Genomic DNA, 13,896 nt, shown 5'->3' on the forward strand with positions numbered 1-13,896 from the left:
CCAGAGCAGACTCGTTTTTGCATGAGATGAACCCAGACCAGAAGAACACATCGCAGAGTACACGAGACCAATGTATGTAATGGCCTTTCAGTTAGTAGGCATTATGATAACGAGTAGTGCCCTACCGCAGTATCACAATCTATAGTAGTCAAACAAATCTAAGGATCAATGTATGAATGGCCTTTCAGTTAGTAGTGGCACTATTGTGGCTGCAAATTTAGATAAGCATTAAGTGGAACCTATTCTACAGTCCAGATGCACGATCTGCTGACAGCATGGTTTGTTTCTGTTGCTTTCCCGCGGTCGAATTTTCTGATCGGTTACGGACTCCTTCATCAATTAATTTGATGTTTTTATAGATAAAGAACGTAAAATAAAGTGAATAATAAAACCATTTTACTAGTAATTTTATTCTATATATGTGGAAATATGTACAATTGTTCCAAAGCTTAAGCCATCCGTGCAATTGAGTACACAAGATTGTACCTTTACCATGAGCGAGATTATTTTCCTTTTATGCTGAGCGAGACTCGTTGATTAAGTCTGTTATGGATTCTTATCCATAGTATTAGCTAGTAACAGACATTTAAGGAATGCCAACTTACTAATGTTGAGAGGACTACACTCTCGTCAATGAGACGGAAAACGACAAACTTATCATTAAAGGGATGCCAACTTAGTGATGTTGAGAGGATTATGCTCTCGTCCATTAGACGGAAAACGACGTACTTATCATTAAACCTCTTAAAACGCATGCTAATACATGGAAAGCCGAATAAGAATTACCAATCAAAGAGGGAATGATGCGTTGTTTTAAGCATTGCTCTGGCCTGCAACGTCTTATAAATGGTGACCTCTTTTTCATTATTCTCGCAATATCATTTGAATTTACATTGATTTTGCAGGGTGAGACATGAAGGGCGAAACAACTAGAGCGAAGACGATGATCGAGGGTGCCAAGGCTCGACGAGTTGCCTTCTCGAAACAGCGACCGGGGCTGTTGAAGAAAGCAAGCGAGCTGTGCACTCTTTGTGCTGTCGAGATGGCCCTTATTCTCTTCTCTCCTAGCGGCCAGCCTTTCTCCTTTGGACACCCTTCTGTGGGTGCAATCCTAGACAGGTTTGAGCATCCACAGACCGCTTGTCCTCCTGCCACCCAACAGGCTCAAGCTAATGGAGACCAGACCCTAGCTGAACTGAACAAGCAATATGCAGATGTGCTCGAGCAACTGAAAGCTGAAAAGAAACGGGCAAAAGAGCTACGAGACGTCAAGCCTCTGGAAATCCAAAACCTTAGCTTCGACCAGCTAATGGTATTAAAGAAGGCGCTCGCAGATCTCAAAGAAAATGTGGACCAGAGAAGGATGGAGCTCTTGGCATTAGAGGCTGCAGCTCCAACCCCTTGCGCAAGAGCTATGGATGGCTCCGTCATTAGAAGAACTGATGATAAACACTCTGATCCTCCTAAAGCAAACGCTGGTGAGGAGTAGTCAATTTTAGTGGAACTAGGGGAGAGATTGTTGGTCTGTCTGGAATTGTATTTTATATGATTCAATCAATCTCTCCTCTTAAAAAAGAGAGAAGTCTCGAGGATACAATAACCAATAAAAAAAATTTCTTTTTGAGTTGCTAGACTTCAATACTGTGTTACCATATTAATTTAAAAAATTTCAATTAAGAGCATGAAGTAGAGTCGTTTTCTCTTAAGAGGGCCTAAATCAGATATTGTCTCAAATGAGGGTCTCAAGTGGCAAATTTTGTCTCAAATAAAGGCCTAACATCACCAACTAGCGTAATCTTGTCCACATAAGGGGTATTCAAACCAAGCTCGTTGGAGATTCTAAGTTTCATTCGTTGAAACGGTTCTCTAGTAGATTCCACACTTTCTTCCTTTCTGATGTGATGATACCATTATCCAAGGCTTCAATACATCAAATCGCTCGATGCCAACAAGGTGTTGAGCAAAATAGGAATAGGCGAAGAAGACCGCTACTTTTAGAAGCAGCTATGCAAGGCATTGCTAGCCACCCACACTCGCTCATTGGCATCGTGTGGCTCAACAATGAAACATCACCCCTCAGGTGGCGCATGCTGAAGCCTCCGCCGAAGGAAGAGAAAGAGCTCACTCACTTGTATGACAGGCAACAGTTTATCGAGGCGATAAAGAACCATGGAAGAGTTCATTGCCGAGGGGTATGATCGCCACAACCATAGGGCCCAAAGGATCTGTTGAAGCTAATTGAGATGCTTGTAACTAGAGAACCAGAAGTTTGAGCAAGAAGCTCACAAGCGGTGGTTTAGGATGAGGAATGAAAGTCATTGTGGAGCTCCAACAAAAATGGTATGATATTTTTAGCTAATTCGGTTTTCGGCTGCAACCGAACTATGAGATTTGTCCTAAACATTGATTTTTCCCCTTTGAGACAATGAATCGCAGAGAACAAGAGAGATAATGAACTGATTATAATCGATTTAAGCTTTACACTTTTGAGAAAAGTGCAGTCTGTTTCTGTTACGTTTAAGTTGAAAATGAAGAATTGGCGATTGCTTCACAGAACTCTTTCCAGCAGACAGGCAACATCCTTCCTGATTTACTCCCGGAAGTCACTAATGGAGAAAGATAGACGGGTCGTGAGCCATTGTCTATGTTATGCCCGTATGATTGTGCACTCTTGTTCCTAGCAGTAACACTATAACTCGTCTTAAGCCTCTGGCTAATGTTACTCATTGGTTCATTTTCCTTGGCAACATCTTTGTCTGCTCTTGCCGAGACTCAGCAACCACCAACTCTCCAGCTACACAACTACTCCCTTTAGCGACATGTCTTTTTTCACCTCCAAAATGCATCAAACTCCACGTATTCTAATGGGTTTGGTTCGGCTTTGGTAATGGGTTTTGGGAAAATACAAATACCTTTAGTCTTAAGGATTTGGAGAAATGCAAATTGCATTTGATAAAAACTCCTTTGGAAATGGGCTTTTAGTTAAATAGTATTCGGTAAAAACTCTTTTACAAAGGCCTTTGGCTGAATTTTTTTTTTTTTTCTACTAACTCTCGGGTCGCCGGCCGGTTGGACGACTTTCAATGATAGTTGAACGACCTAGTCGGGGAACTTCTTGGGGTCCGGGCGACCCTTGGAGAGTCGTGCAACCAAGGCTAGGCATATCGAGGTCAAGCGAGGGCCGCCTGGGTCACATGACCCACCGCCCGAGGTTGCGCGAGCTCGGCAGCCATCATGGGGTCACGCAACTTATGCGGTGAGGCTTGAGGTTGTGCAACCTCGGCGGCTGTCGCGTAGGTGGTCACATGACCTCGCTGCCCGCCTTCGGCAAAAAAACGAACAATATCACCGAGGGGGCAAAATCAACATTTGAAAGAATTGGTGAGGGCAGTTTTGGGAGAAGAAAAAATTAATTCTACGCCAGCATTTGGCCAAATCCCTCTTAAAAAAGGCTTGCCAAATACTCCAGCTTTCCTCAAAAGATCTAAAACATCTTAGAAAAACTGAACCAAACGCACCAAAGTCTTTTGCCAACCCATCAACTAAAATTCCTGTTTTGCTCGACACTTTCTCAGCATTGAGCTATTTAAGCGGTGTAATGCAGAGTTTATCAATCACTCAACAGCTCAAATGTTTCACCGCCCTAAATTACACCAACAGCAAAACCAGTCATCTCACAATCTCTTGCTAAGAACGCACTCAAGAAAACTCAGAAATAAAACCCATCTTGTTCTGTCCTATCGTGTAATAACCGAGTCGAATATTATATATGACTTAAGTTATTGATATCAGTATTGATAAGAATAGATTTTTATTTATATTATCTCATAGACCTCCTTGAATCTGATGTCCTTTACAAACTCAAACTTGCGATGCCAACTTTGCAATGTTGTGAGGATTACACTTTTGTCTAGTCCACGGAAAACGACATGTTTATCATTAAACCTCTTGAAACGCATGGTAATAAATCTAAAGTCAAATCAGAATTGCCAATTAAAGAGGGAGTAGGTGCATTATTTGCAGCATTCATTTGGCCAGTAAAACCTTATAAATGGGCACATCTTTTCACTATTCTCGCATTGGAAGCTGAAAATTACATTGATTTTGCAGCGTGCACAATGAAGGGCAAAACAACTGGAGTGAGAGAGACGATCGAGGGTGCTAATGCGCGGCAAGTTGCCTTCTCGAATCGTCGACCGGGGCTGTTCAAGAAAGCAAGGGAACTATGCACTCTTTGTGCCGCTGAGATGGCCATTATTCTCTTCTCTCCTAGCGGCAAGCCTTTCTCCTTTGGACACCCTTCTATGGGTGCAGTCCTTGACAGGTTTGAGCATCCAGAGACGGCTGCTTCTCAACAGGCTCAAACTAATGGAGTCCAAACCCTAGCTGAACTGAACAAGCAATATGCAGATGTGCTCAAGCAAACTGAAAGCTGTAAAGAAACGGGCAAAGGAGCTACAACATATTAAGCCTCCGGAAATCCAAAACCTCAGCTTCGACCGGTTAATTGTGTTAAAGAAGGCGCTGGCAGATCTCAAGGGAAAGGTGGACAAAAGAAGGATGGAGCTCGTGGCATTAGAAGCTTCAAGTTCGGCTCCTTTCGCAAAAGCTATCGATGCTTCTGTCATTAGTCAAACTGATGATGAACACTCTGATCTTCGCGAAGTAAAAGTTGGCGAGTAATCGATTCTAGGCGAACTAGGGGAGAGATGGTTGCCGCATCTTATTGTGCTTTTACATTATTAAGTCAATCTCTCCTCTTTAACTGGAGAGAAGCCTTGAGGACACACTAATAAAAATGTTATTTTTTTTTTTAAGTTTCTATTTTAGGTATAGCGTCACGATAGCAAATTTTTCCAAGAATACAACTAGCGTTGAAGCAACAAATATATAAATCTGGATTAGCCAAATAACACGAGTTATGCTTCTAATGACCCAATGCAAAGATGCCACATTGAACCTATTGATCAGGGGCTTTGACGTGTGTCTTAATTGGTCTATTATATTGGTGATTTTCATGTACTTGGGATTTAGGTACTTAAAGTAGGTTCCCTTATGATTATAAAATACAATTTACTTCATAATTTTTCCATTACATAAAAGCTTGTAACATTGGGGTTTCGTTTCGGACCTTATGAAAAAAAAAAACGACTTAAAACTTATACTTACATTACGAGGTCTTGTCTCTTTCAAACCACAAGCCTCATGGTCATACACCTTCACAGCATGTGCATTTCAAAGTGCAATAAATCTAGCCAAAACTTTTACGTGGTATGAACAATTTAGTTACTTAATCTACACGTGAAACATTTATCCTTTTGCCCTACTCTAAATCTCATCTCTCTCTCACTTTAACTCTTTCTCTTTACAAGTACGGGAGTTGAACCCCACACTTGAAACTAAATGTCTGCATCTCATTCAATTCACTTACAATATCTCATGTGTAATGGTGTCCATAAACTTTTATTTTGTCTAATGTGGTCGTTGAACTTTGGTTCAATGTTTAATTTAGTCCCTAAACTTTTAAATATTTTTATATAGTAAAGAGAGTAAAATTGATATTTGACAATAGTTCAGAATTCATTAAAGTCTATGGACGAAATTGCACAATGAGCCAAAGTTTAGAGACCATATTGCACAAATTCAATCTAGATATGACATTGTAGATTTGATCAAATGTTAAAGATCATTTGCGCAATTATCCCTTCCTTTATTTTTATTTTTATTTTTATTTTTTTTCTATCGAAAGAAAGATTCTATTCATTAGTCAAGATAATATTCGAGAGATTGTAGAATGCTTTCAAGCTCCCAGGAAAAAAAGCAAATAACTGAAAGCAAATAACAAAACATATTCTGCAGCTAAAAGTATAATCTATTGATATCTCATTATAAAATTTTGGCAACCGATCATCTAATTCAGTGATGAGCACAAACCAAGAAATTCAACACTAGTTGCAACGGCTTGCGGTGCGCATCTAGGTTCGAGGCCCCCATCTCCATCGCCAAGTATAACATCAATATCAGTATGTTGAAAGAGCACGGATCAAATACCTATAGGAAATTCCTAAATCTATATCTAGATTTAGTTCGGGAGAGTAAAATCCCTTAACCTAAACATAAATCTAAATCGGGAGAAGGGAGCGGCATAACTTCAAAGAGTTACCTATTTTTTATTTATTTAAATGCTAAACCTATTGAAATTATGCCAATTCAGTACTAAACCTTTTATTTTTCTAATTGAGTCTTAAAACTTTTGCATTTGTGACAATTTAGTTCATCCGATCAACTTTAATTGGAAATTGCTAATGGTGGCACCGGCTGGGCACAAACAGTTTACCGACTTTGATGTGAATAATTTTTAATAATATTAGAATATTTTTTTTGAATTTTTCATTGATTTTTTCAATTTCCCTTTTTTTTTCCCTTTCCCTACCTTCTTCCTCTACCCGACCACGGGCATGGTCGACTTTATCAGCAATTGGAGAGGCTTGACCTCGCCCTTGCCATGGTTATGCAAGGCCGAGCCTCGCCGCTCCTCTCCATTGGCTGGTGGCTAAAATCCGGCGATCGGCTAGAGGAAGAAGATAGAAAAAAAATAAAAGATAAAAAAAGGAAAAAAATAAAAATAAAAATAAAAAATTTGAAAAAATACTATTAAAAATTGAACGGTTGATATTGTTTAGGAATTAAGTTGAATATAAATCAAAGGTCTAGAAAAAATTAAAAAATTTATTGAATTTCAATTTTTTCTATATATTGAATTAAAATTGAGAGATCATTTGTGTCATTAAAAAAATTAATCTTCTCTTGGCAATTGCAAAGACGAGTATAAACGAGAGGGTCCAGCCAAACGGTGGGGCGTCTCAAAGTGGTTTTCCAAGGAAAGGGTTGAGAAAGAAATGGCGATGGCTACGGTGCGATCTGCTCTTCTCCGAAGCTCTCTTCGTGGTGGCTCACGTCCCTCCTCTGTCCCCAAGCGCAACTTCGCTTCCTCTGCTCATGACGATGAGCGTATGCTCCTCTCTCTCTCTCTCTCTCTCTCTATGTTCAATTGTTGTTCAGGTGGATTTGGTGTTTCGGTGCTCATTTGTAGATTTCGGTTCGATTGTCCGATTTCTTGGTGCGGCTTATCCACCTTTCGTTTGGGTGTGATTCTAGAGTTTGATTCATGGGGACTCGATTTGACGTTGGGGTTCCGGGTTGCTGTAGTTGAATTCCCTCATACATGTGGTGGAGATGTGTAGATGATCCTTTCTTCTTTTGAGTGACGGAATTAGGGACCTTATGATTGACATGTGAAAGCGGAACTTTTTCCCATCATTCTCGGTTTCTTGACATCTTGTCTTCCTTTTTTGACTCCCATCAGTTATGAAGCTTAAATGCTCTTTCTGTGGATAAGAACATGTAGATTGAAGAATGTGGTCTGCGTATCTAGAAATTCTGGAGCGTAGTGAAATGGTTCCTTTACAAAAATTTGAAGCTGAAAGGTTTCTATTTGAATGTAGAGAAAGATGGACAGCGACCTGTTATCTGAAGCTGTTGCAATTTTTGGCTATAGTGCTCAATGGTGAATTCGGTTTTACTAGTTTTTTTTATTTTTTCCCCTAATAGGTGAGATGGCGAAGTGGGAGAAGGTGACATATGCAGGTATTGTGACATGCTCGATTTTGGCTATTTATAACCTGTCCAAGGGACATCCTCATCACGAAGAGCCTCCCGTAAGCGTTCTTTCCTAGAAATCAACTCCCACTGTGCCTATTGTACTTTTTTTTTTCAAGGTTTCCAGAGTCTTGTATATTTGACAAAAGTAGTTGGACAACTTTCTTTTCCTGCTATAAGTTCTGATGTTTCTTATGCTTATTCGGGGCTTTTTATTCTCAAAGATCAATTTTGCAAAGCACTTTTCTTTTTTTCTTTTTTTTTCCAATGAAATATAGTTGTGGTGGGGCTTACAGAGTCTGTTTCGTTGACATGTTTTGCAGCCGTACCCATACTTGCACATCCGCAATAAAGAGTTTCCATGGGGTATGTATGATTCGTCGTGTTGCTAACTTAATCTAATTCTTCTTGGTGTGGTAACTCATATGTGCAGACCTAATGTATTAATGTATAATATCAAATATGGCTCTTCTTTATATGTATTGTCTTATTAGCACCTATATGGCCCTATGGATTTTTACTTGTTTGTCAGATTGTATATTAGAATATCTATTTAATTTTTAACTGGGGAATATTAATAATTGCTTTTTATTGGAAACCTTGTATTTTTTATTCTGCATCTTCAGCAATTTTTGCAATATCTTAAGATTAGGCACGTGCTATTTAACTTTCAACACTGTAAACGTGGAACCGTAGGCTGTTACCCTTTTAAATGTGATGGTTGTAACTAGGTTTCGATATTATGTAGGAGGCATATGTAGAATTGAAGTCACTGTTTTAGCACAAATGAACTGATATCAATATTTCCTATACTAGGAATGTTGAGGCAAATTAAGATGTGTTTTACTAGCAACTAGGTTGATGTCGACTGCGAATGTGAAAATGGAAATGAGACCAAATATATTTTGAACTAGATGATAGTTAATGTAGCTTGTCTGGGCACATTACTTGTTTCAGTTTTGTCGTGGAAAAATGGAACAAGTCTTCTGTGAAGAGTATTCGGCTGACCAGATATCATTTCCTATATGCTTAGAAAAATTGAAACTGGGTTGATTGTTATCTCCTAGGTTGCCTCCCTGTGCAATTATGGATGGTTTATTCATTTTGGTGAAACTTGGCCCTGCTCAGAGCATTGCTATCCCCCCTTGGAAATTTCAATTTAGGCTTAAGGGTCATGTAATATGCTGGTTCATTGAAGTAAATGTTCTCGGGCTAACTTTTGAGTGGTTATGATGTAGTGTCTCATAAGTAATGCCATAGAATCTGCAACTGCAAGAGTTTTTGGTTACTGAAATCGTCAACTTTGTGAAGCAAGTAATTTGTAGCCTTATTTTTTCAGGAAGCTAACATTTAATTAAGAGGTCTCAGTTGCAGTTCCCATTAGTTTAGTTGAATGTACGATAAGAACTAAGTTATCAGTTTGTCAGGCTTGTATCTTGAAATTGAATCTGCATGAGTTTTTCTTTAGAAGTTAAGACTCCTTGTGATCCAGTTGGATCTTTTCAGCTGATACCGTGGTAGCAAAACTAGCCTCGAGGTTGTGGTTACTTTCTAAGACTACCTTGTTTAGCATGCTTAGTTTTTTGTTTTTTTCCCGTATCCACGCACTTTCTCTTGAATTTCGGTTTTTCACATTAGGCTTTGTGAGTGTCTCTCAGGTACTTTTTAAGCGTTACTTCATAGGAATATTTCAATTCCAAGGATCGAACAACTAGGTTCTTCATATACGGGCAATGGCACTTCAACTAGTTTCGTGTAATTGCTATTTGAAAACGGAAAGTCAGACAGAAGGGGTATCCAATGTTGATTTTCTTTTTGTACCTGAAGAGAACCTACTCTCAGCTTTTACGAGTGTCTCTCGGGTACTTGTTAAGCATACTTCGTAGGAATATTTCAATGTCCAAGGTGTCGATTAAACAGGATACCAGAAAAATGGTACAGTGGAAAATAGAATCTTTCTTTAAACAGCTCCTTTGGAAGTGCCATTGGGGCACTTTTTAACAGAAAAGTGGTCTGCATTGATAGGTGTTTTCTTTTTCTTTTAAGACTGACAAAGAAGGAACTGGATTGGGGAAAGGTACATGGAAGTGCTTATTTTCTTGCTTGAGATTTTGATGTCCTCCTAAATAATTTACTGCTGGTAATTGGTTGTGTTTTGGTTATGAATTCCTATTACTGAGTTTCATAGGGGATTCGATACAGTTTCTAGCATGTTCCATCTTTGCCCCCCCCTCTTTTCCTCCACTCCTCTGAAAAAGGGGCTTGCATAGGTGTGTTGGATGGTAAATCAAAATCAGGTAAAAGTGTACATCCTCAGCAGATCAACAAAAGTGTTATTTTAGTTGAGATTATGTGTAGGATTAATAGTTGGAAGGTTGATCTGTCACTTGTATTAGTTTCTGTTACTCTCTTTTTTCCTTCAATTCTTCTCCTACAACTGGGCCAATGAAGTGCGTGAAACCAAAATGAAGTTAACATCTATTCTCCATAAATCTCTCTGGTTGAAACAACTATGAATGGCTCATGTGGGCATTGAATTGAATAGTCAGAAAATACAAAACAAACTCTTCCTGTTAAGGATGAGAATCCAGTCTTTTGAATATTTAGAATGTCATCATTGCCATACTTTGGTGCATCCGTTTGGTTGATTGATCAAGTCATAGCCCAAGATCCAGATCTCTCCCCATGCTTCTTTCTCCATGAACTGAGAGATATTTTATCTTTGTTACTCGATGAACACCTTCTCTTCTGTTAATATTGCTCGGACTATTTACCAAAAGCTAGCCCTTTCCCGCTGTGGTTTCTCTCGTACTTTTAAGTGTGATCCTCCTTATCTCAGCTTTGTCACACTCTTACTAAAACACCTCTCTCTCTCTCTCTCTCTCTCTCTCTCTCTCTCTCTCTCACACACACACACACACACACACACAGAAACACGCGCCCTGCATGCACGCACATACACTAACTTACATTCTTGAGCATTGAATACACGTACCACAGGAAATGTTACTTATCGATCTGTGATAATATTTTGCTTCTTGGCTGCTACATTTTATTGGACTTTGATCTGATCTTAAAATGGAACGTCTGAATGGTCCTATCTAGGTTATCAAATTAAACATTGTTGACTTGATTGTGGAAAACTTTTTAGTAAGTGAAAGTCAAACTTTCACTGGATTGTCTTATGAGTTGTCTCTTGGCAGATTGCTTTGATTTCATATCTTTGAAAGTAATATTCGAATGAACTTAATGCTTCCAAAGAAACCACCAACCTTTTGCTTGTATATCAAATTATTGGAATTCTCTCAGCTAGTGCTGGTTAGTGATAACAAAGTTGGGAAACTTGGAATCCGAGCTTTGGATTTATTACTCTCTGTTATGCTGTGAGATAGAATCATTGAACTGTTCTCCATGATGTCCATATCTTTCTGTCTTCGATCTTTGTGACGGTGACAGAAGAAGAAATAGTTGTATTAGGATCCTGATTCACTTGTCTGGACCTTGGTGGGTACGTAGATGTGCATGTGCAAGGGCATTATTTTAAAAGAGGTCTTAGAAGCTGGATAAATAATGTATGTACACGAGGATGTATGTTTCTGTTTCTTTGTTGCTCCATTGAAGTTTTCGATTTGTCCTGTCGATGTGAAGGGTCTCTATCTTGAACCTAATTTTTTTTTCATTTGTACTGAGGATTTAGCTTTCTTTTTTCCTTTGTATTTAAGTTTCTGTTCTTGTCAAATGAGTAATGTGGCATGGCTGCAGATGGTTACTCCTTTTTGGTGTCTCGATTCAGGAATCCTAGTGTGTGCTTTTCCCTTACAGTATTTTTTTGTGTGTTTTCAGGTCCTGATGGACTTTTTGAAGTCAAGCACCACTGAGATCACGAGTAGCAGCAACATGGATCTGTTTGGAAGTCACCCTTGCTTAGCTAATTCCTTTGCTCACACATCTTGAGTTTTGATGCACATTGCCATGAGTCGTGCGGTGTGTGGATCATGTAATTGGGAATTTCCTTTGCCTTTCAGGATCTTGTTTCTGCATTCATCGCACTTCCCCAGGTTGTTCAATAAAGTTTGATGGATGTGGCGGATTATATTCGTTTGAATTCCTGGATTTGTTGTCAATAAATTGTTTTTCCTGAAGTAGATACGGTTGATGGGTTGAGATTGAGAGACTCGAGCAGAACTTCTACCACCGACTGTGCCTTCCCTCGCCCCCTACGTAGCTGACAATTCCTCAGCATTTCATAATTCCTACAAGCACAATAGTGACCACAGACTGCCTTGGATCTCCCTGTACTCGTGTCTAACTCTCTTCTCTTCCCCTTTTCCACCTCAACAATAGTCGAGGCTGGGGATCAAGGACGGCTGCCACACTGCCAGGAATGGCCTTTGGCGACCCAGCTCAACCTTTGATCTAGGCGGATCATATCTGTGTAGCTCAGGTCCTACCCATATCCAAAGCAGAGACGAGATAGGAAGCTTGGGCTCACTTTGAGCCTCAAATCTCGGCTTGTCGCCATCACCAGATTCAACGGTAGCACCTTGCCTGACGATGGAGTCAGCATGGTCATCTAGAGATGGGGACAAGCGAGGAGAAGAGAGAGAGCGGGGGTGACTGTTTTGTTTTGTTTTTTTTTAAATAATGGTGGAGGAGTGGCGACACTATGGGAGTGGCTGTGTCGGAGACTCGGAGTGTTGGCTAAAGCCGACTGCGGTTGGCTTGACTTGACACGCCATCAGGCATGAGGGTGGCTGGCCGGAGATCATTGTTCAACTACGAGCTCGTGAGGTGACACAGAAAGGAGAGGGAGGAAGGAGGTGAGAGTGTTTTCTTCTTTGGTGCTTGATGGATACGCTTACGAACGATCAAGTGAGAGAATACAATACATGATCACAAGGTACAGAAACACAACCCACACCCCAGCATGAGTATGGAGTTAAGCCGAGCCTTATGTTATTTTTTTTTTTTGCAGCATGAAACCTGATGACGAACTAAATAGCTTCTAGGTGCACTAAGGATGTGTCCGTCTCGTGAAAAAAAAAAAAAAAAAACATTTATTTCGATCGTTTGTATCGCTTCTAAATTAGTAGATGAATAATATTTTCGTCCCCCACGAAAATAGTAAGGCATAAATTATTGTCGATAAGGAAAATATTTTTTATTGACTTATTTTTCTAATTGAAACAACCAATCATTTTTCAAAAAATGTTTTCAAAATTTTGAGCTGTTCGTGAAACAAACTTACCCTCAGAGTGTGATATTTTCATCCGTCAAAATCACTTACTGAATGTCAACTTCCCTGAATTTAGAACAAAATAAGCAAATTTATGATACTTATCATGTAATGATCGGCTTAGGTGGTTAATAATATCTCATGAGTGTGTAAAATTTTCTCGTGGACATGACCAACTTCATTGTATTGTTACCTTTTTTTTTTTTCCCCTCTTAGTGTCTGCATTGTATTGTATCGTGTACGCTAGAATCTCGGCAAGCATGCAAAGCATGTAGATCATCCCGGCAGCGGAGGATTCATGTTTTCTGCTCATTTTTGCCGACCTCGGACTTTTGATCGCAATTGATGCGGAGTCATTATGGCTCAAACTGAACATGTCATAATTTATATACCCTTATGATAAAGACCAAGAGGAAATCGCTAGCACCGATCGCCCCTCCCCTACTTTTTAATTATATGAAATAATTTTTGCTCGTGCTCTAGAATCATGCTAGGGACCAAATTAACGATAAAAACAAATCCTCCAGATAAACAAGCCCTCGCTCGACACGACAAAATCATCTCTTAGACGACAAAAAGTTTGCCTTCACGCATATATTTTGGTGTTCAGAGCTTCGGAAGCCATGACTAGACAGTCAAAGGCAAAATCCATTAGCCAAACCCAAATAAGCTCACACTAACAAATCAATAACCACACTCCACAGTTCAAACTTGCTGATGTCAGAGTGCTAAATGCACCTTTTCTCCTTTTCTACAGAGCAGAACACTAATAAACACTTCGGCCAGGGAAAAAAGATAACTACAAACACGAGACCGCCCTAACTTATGAGATGACAAAATGAGATGAAGTCAAAGCTAATCATAAACCCACTCAAGAGAAGCCTTGGCGCCAATAGGCATTGTGGCCCTGCTGGTAAAGGAGCTGATTAAAGGGATGAGGACGCTAGTATCATAGATGCGAAATTCAACTCCCACAAGTTGACCAACATCTTTTCCTGGCA

The 13,896-nt window shown here is 39.6% G+C and overlaps 3 protein-coding genes across 4 annotated transcripts; all 3 read left to right on the plus strand.

Moving 5' to 3' along the window:
* The first annotated feature begins 906 nt into the window (after positions 1–906).
* On the plus strand, positions 907–1,493 carry LOC125312860 (agamous-like MADS-box protein AGL61). The gene has a single exon (XM_048272515.1). The coding sequence runs from the start codon at positions 914–916 to the stop codon at positions 1,487–1,489; it is 576 nt and encodes a 191-aa protein (XP_048128472.1). The 5' UTR covers positions 907–913; the 3' UTR covers positions 1,490–1,493.
* A 2,625-nt stretch (positions 1,494–4,118) lies between these two features.
* On the plus strand, positions 4,119–4,683 carry LOC115739372 (agamous-like MADS-box protein AGL61). Its single transcript, XM_030672415.2, has 2 exons — positions 4,119–4,434; positions 4,532–4,683. The coding sequence occupies exons 1-2, from the start codon at positions 4,119–4,121 to the stop codon at positions 4,681–4,683; spliced, it is 468 nt and encodes a 155-aa protein (XP_030528275.2).
* Positions 4,684–6,841: 2,158 nt separating this feature from the next.
* Positions 6,842–11,764, plus strand: LOC115739440 (cytochrome c oxidase subunit 6a, mitochondrial). 2 transcript variants are annotated; one of them, XM_030672539.2, is made up of 4 exons: positions 6,848–7,011; positions 7,612–7,718; positions 7,983–8,025; positions 11,503–11,764. In XM_030672539.2, the coding sequence occupies exons 1-4, from the start codon at positions 6,900–6,902 to the stop codon at positions 11,535–11,537; spliced, it is 297 nt and encodes a 98-aa protein (XP_030528399.1). In that variant the 5' UTR covers positions 6,848–6,899; the 3' UTR covers positions 11,538–11,764. The 2 variants fall into 2 exon arrangements, with proteins under 2 accessions (XP_048128055.1, XP_030528399.1); XM_048272098.1 differs by lacking the exon at positions 7,983–8,025 and having other exon boundaries at positions 6,842–7,011.
* The last annotated feature ends 2,132 nt before the right edge of the window (positions 11,765–13,896 follow it).

Source organism: Rhodamnia argentea, chromosome 11, assembly GCF_020921035.1.
Source record: "Rhodamnia argentea isolate NSW1041297 chromosome 11, ASM2092103v1, whole genome shotgun sequence".
NCBI classification, from domain to species: domain Eukaryota; kingdom Viridiplantae; phylum Streptophyta; class Magnoliopsida; order Myrtales; family Myrtaceae; genus Rhodamnia; species Rhodamnia argentea.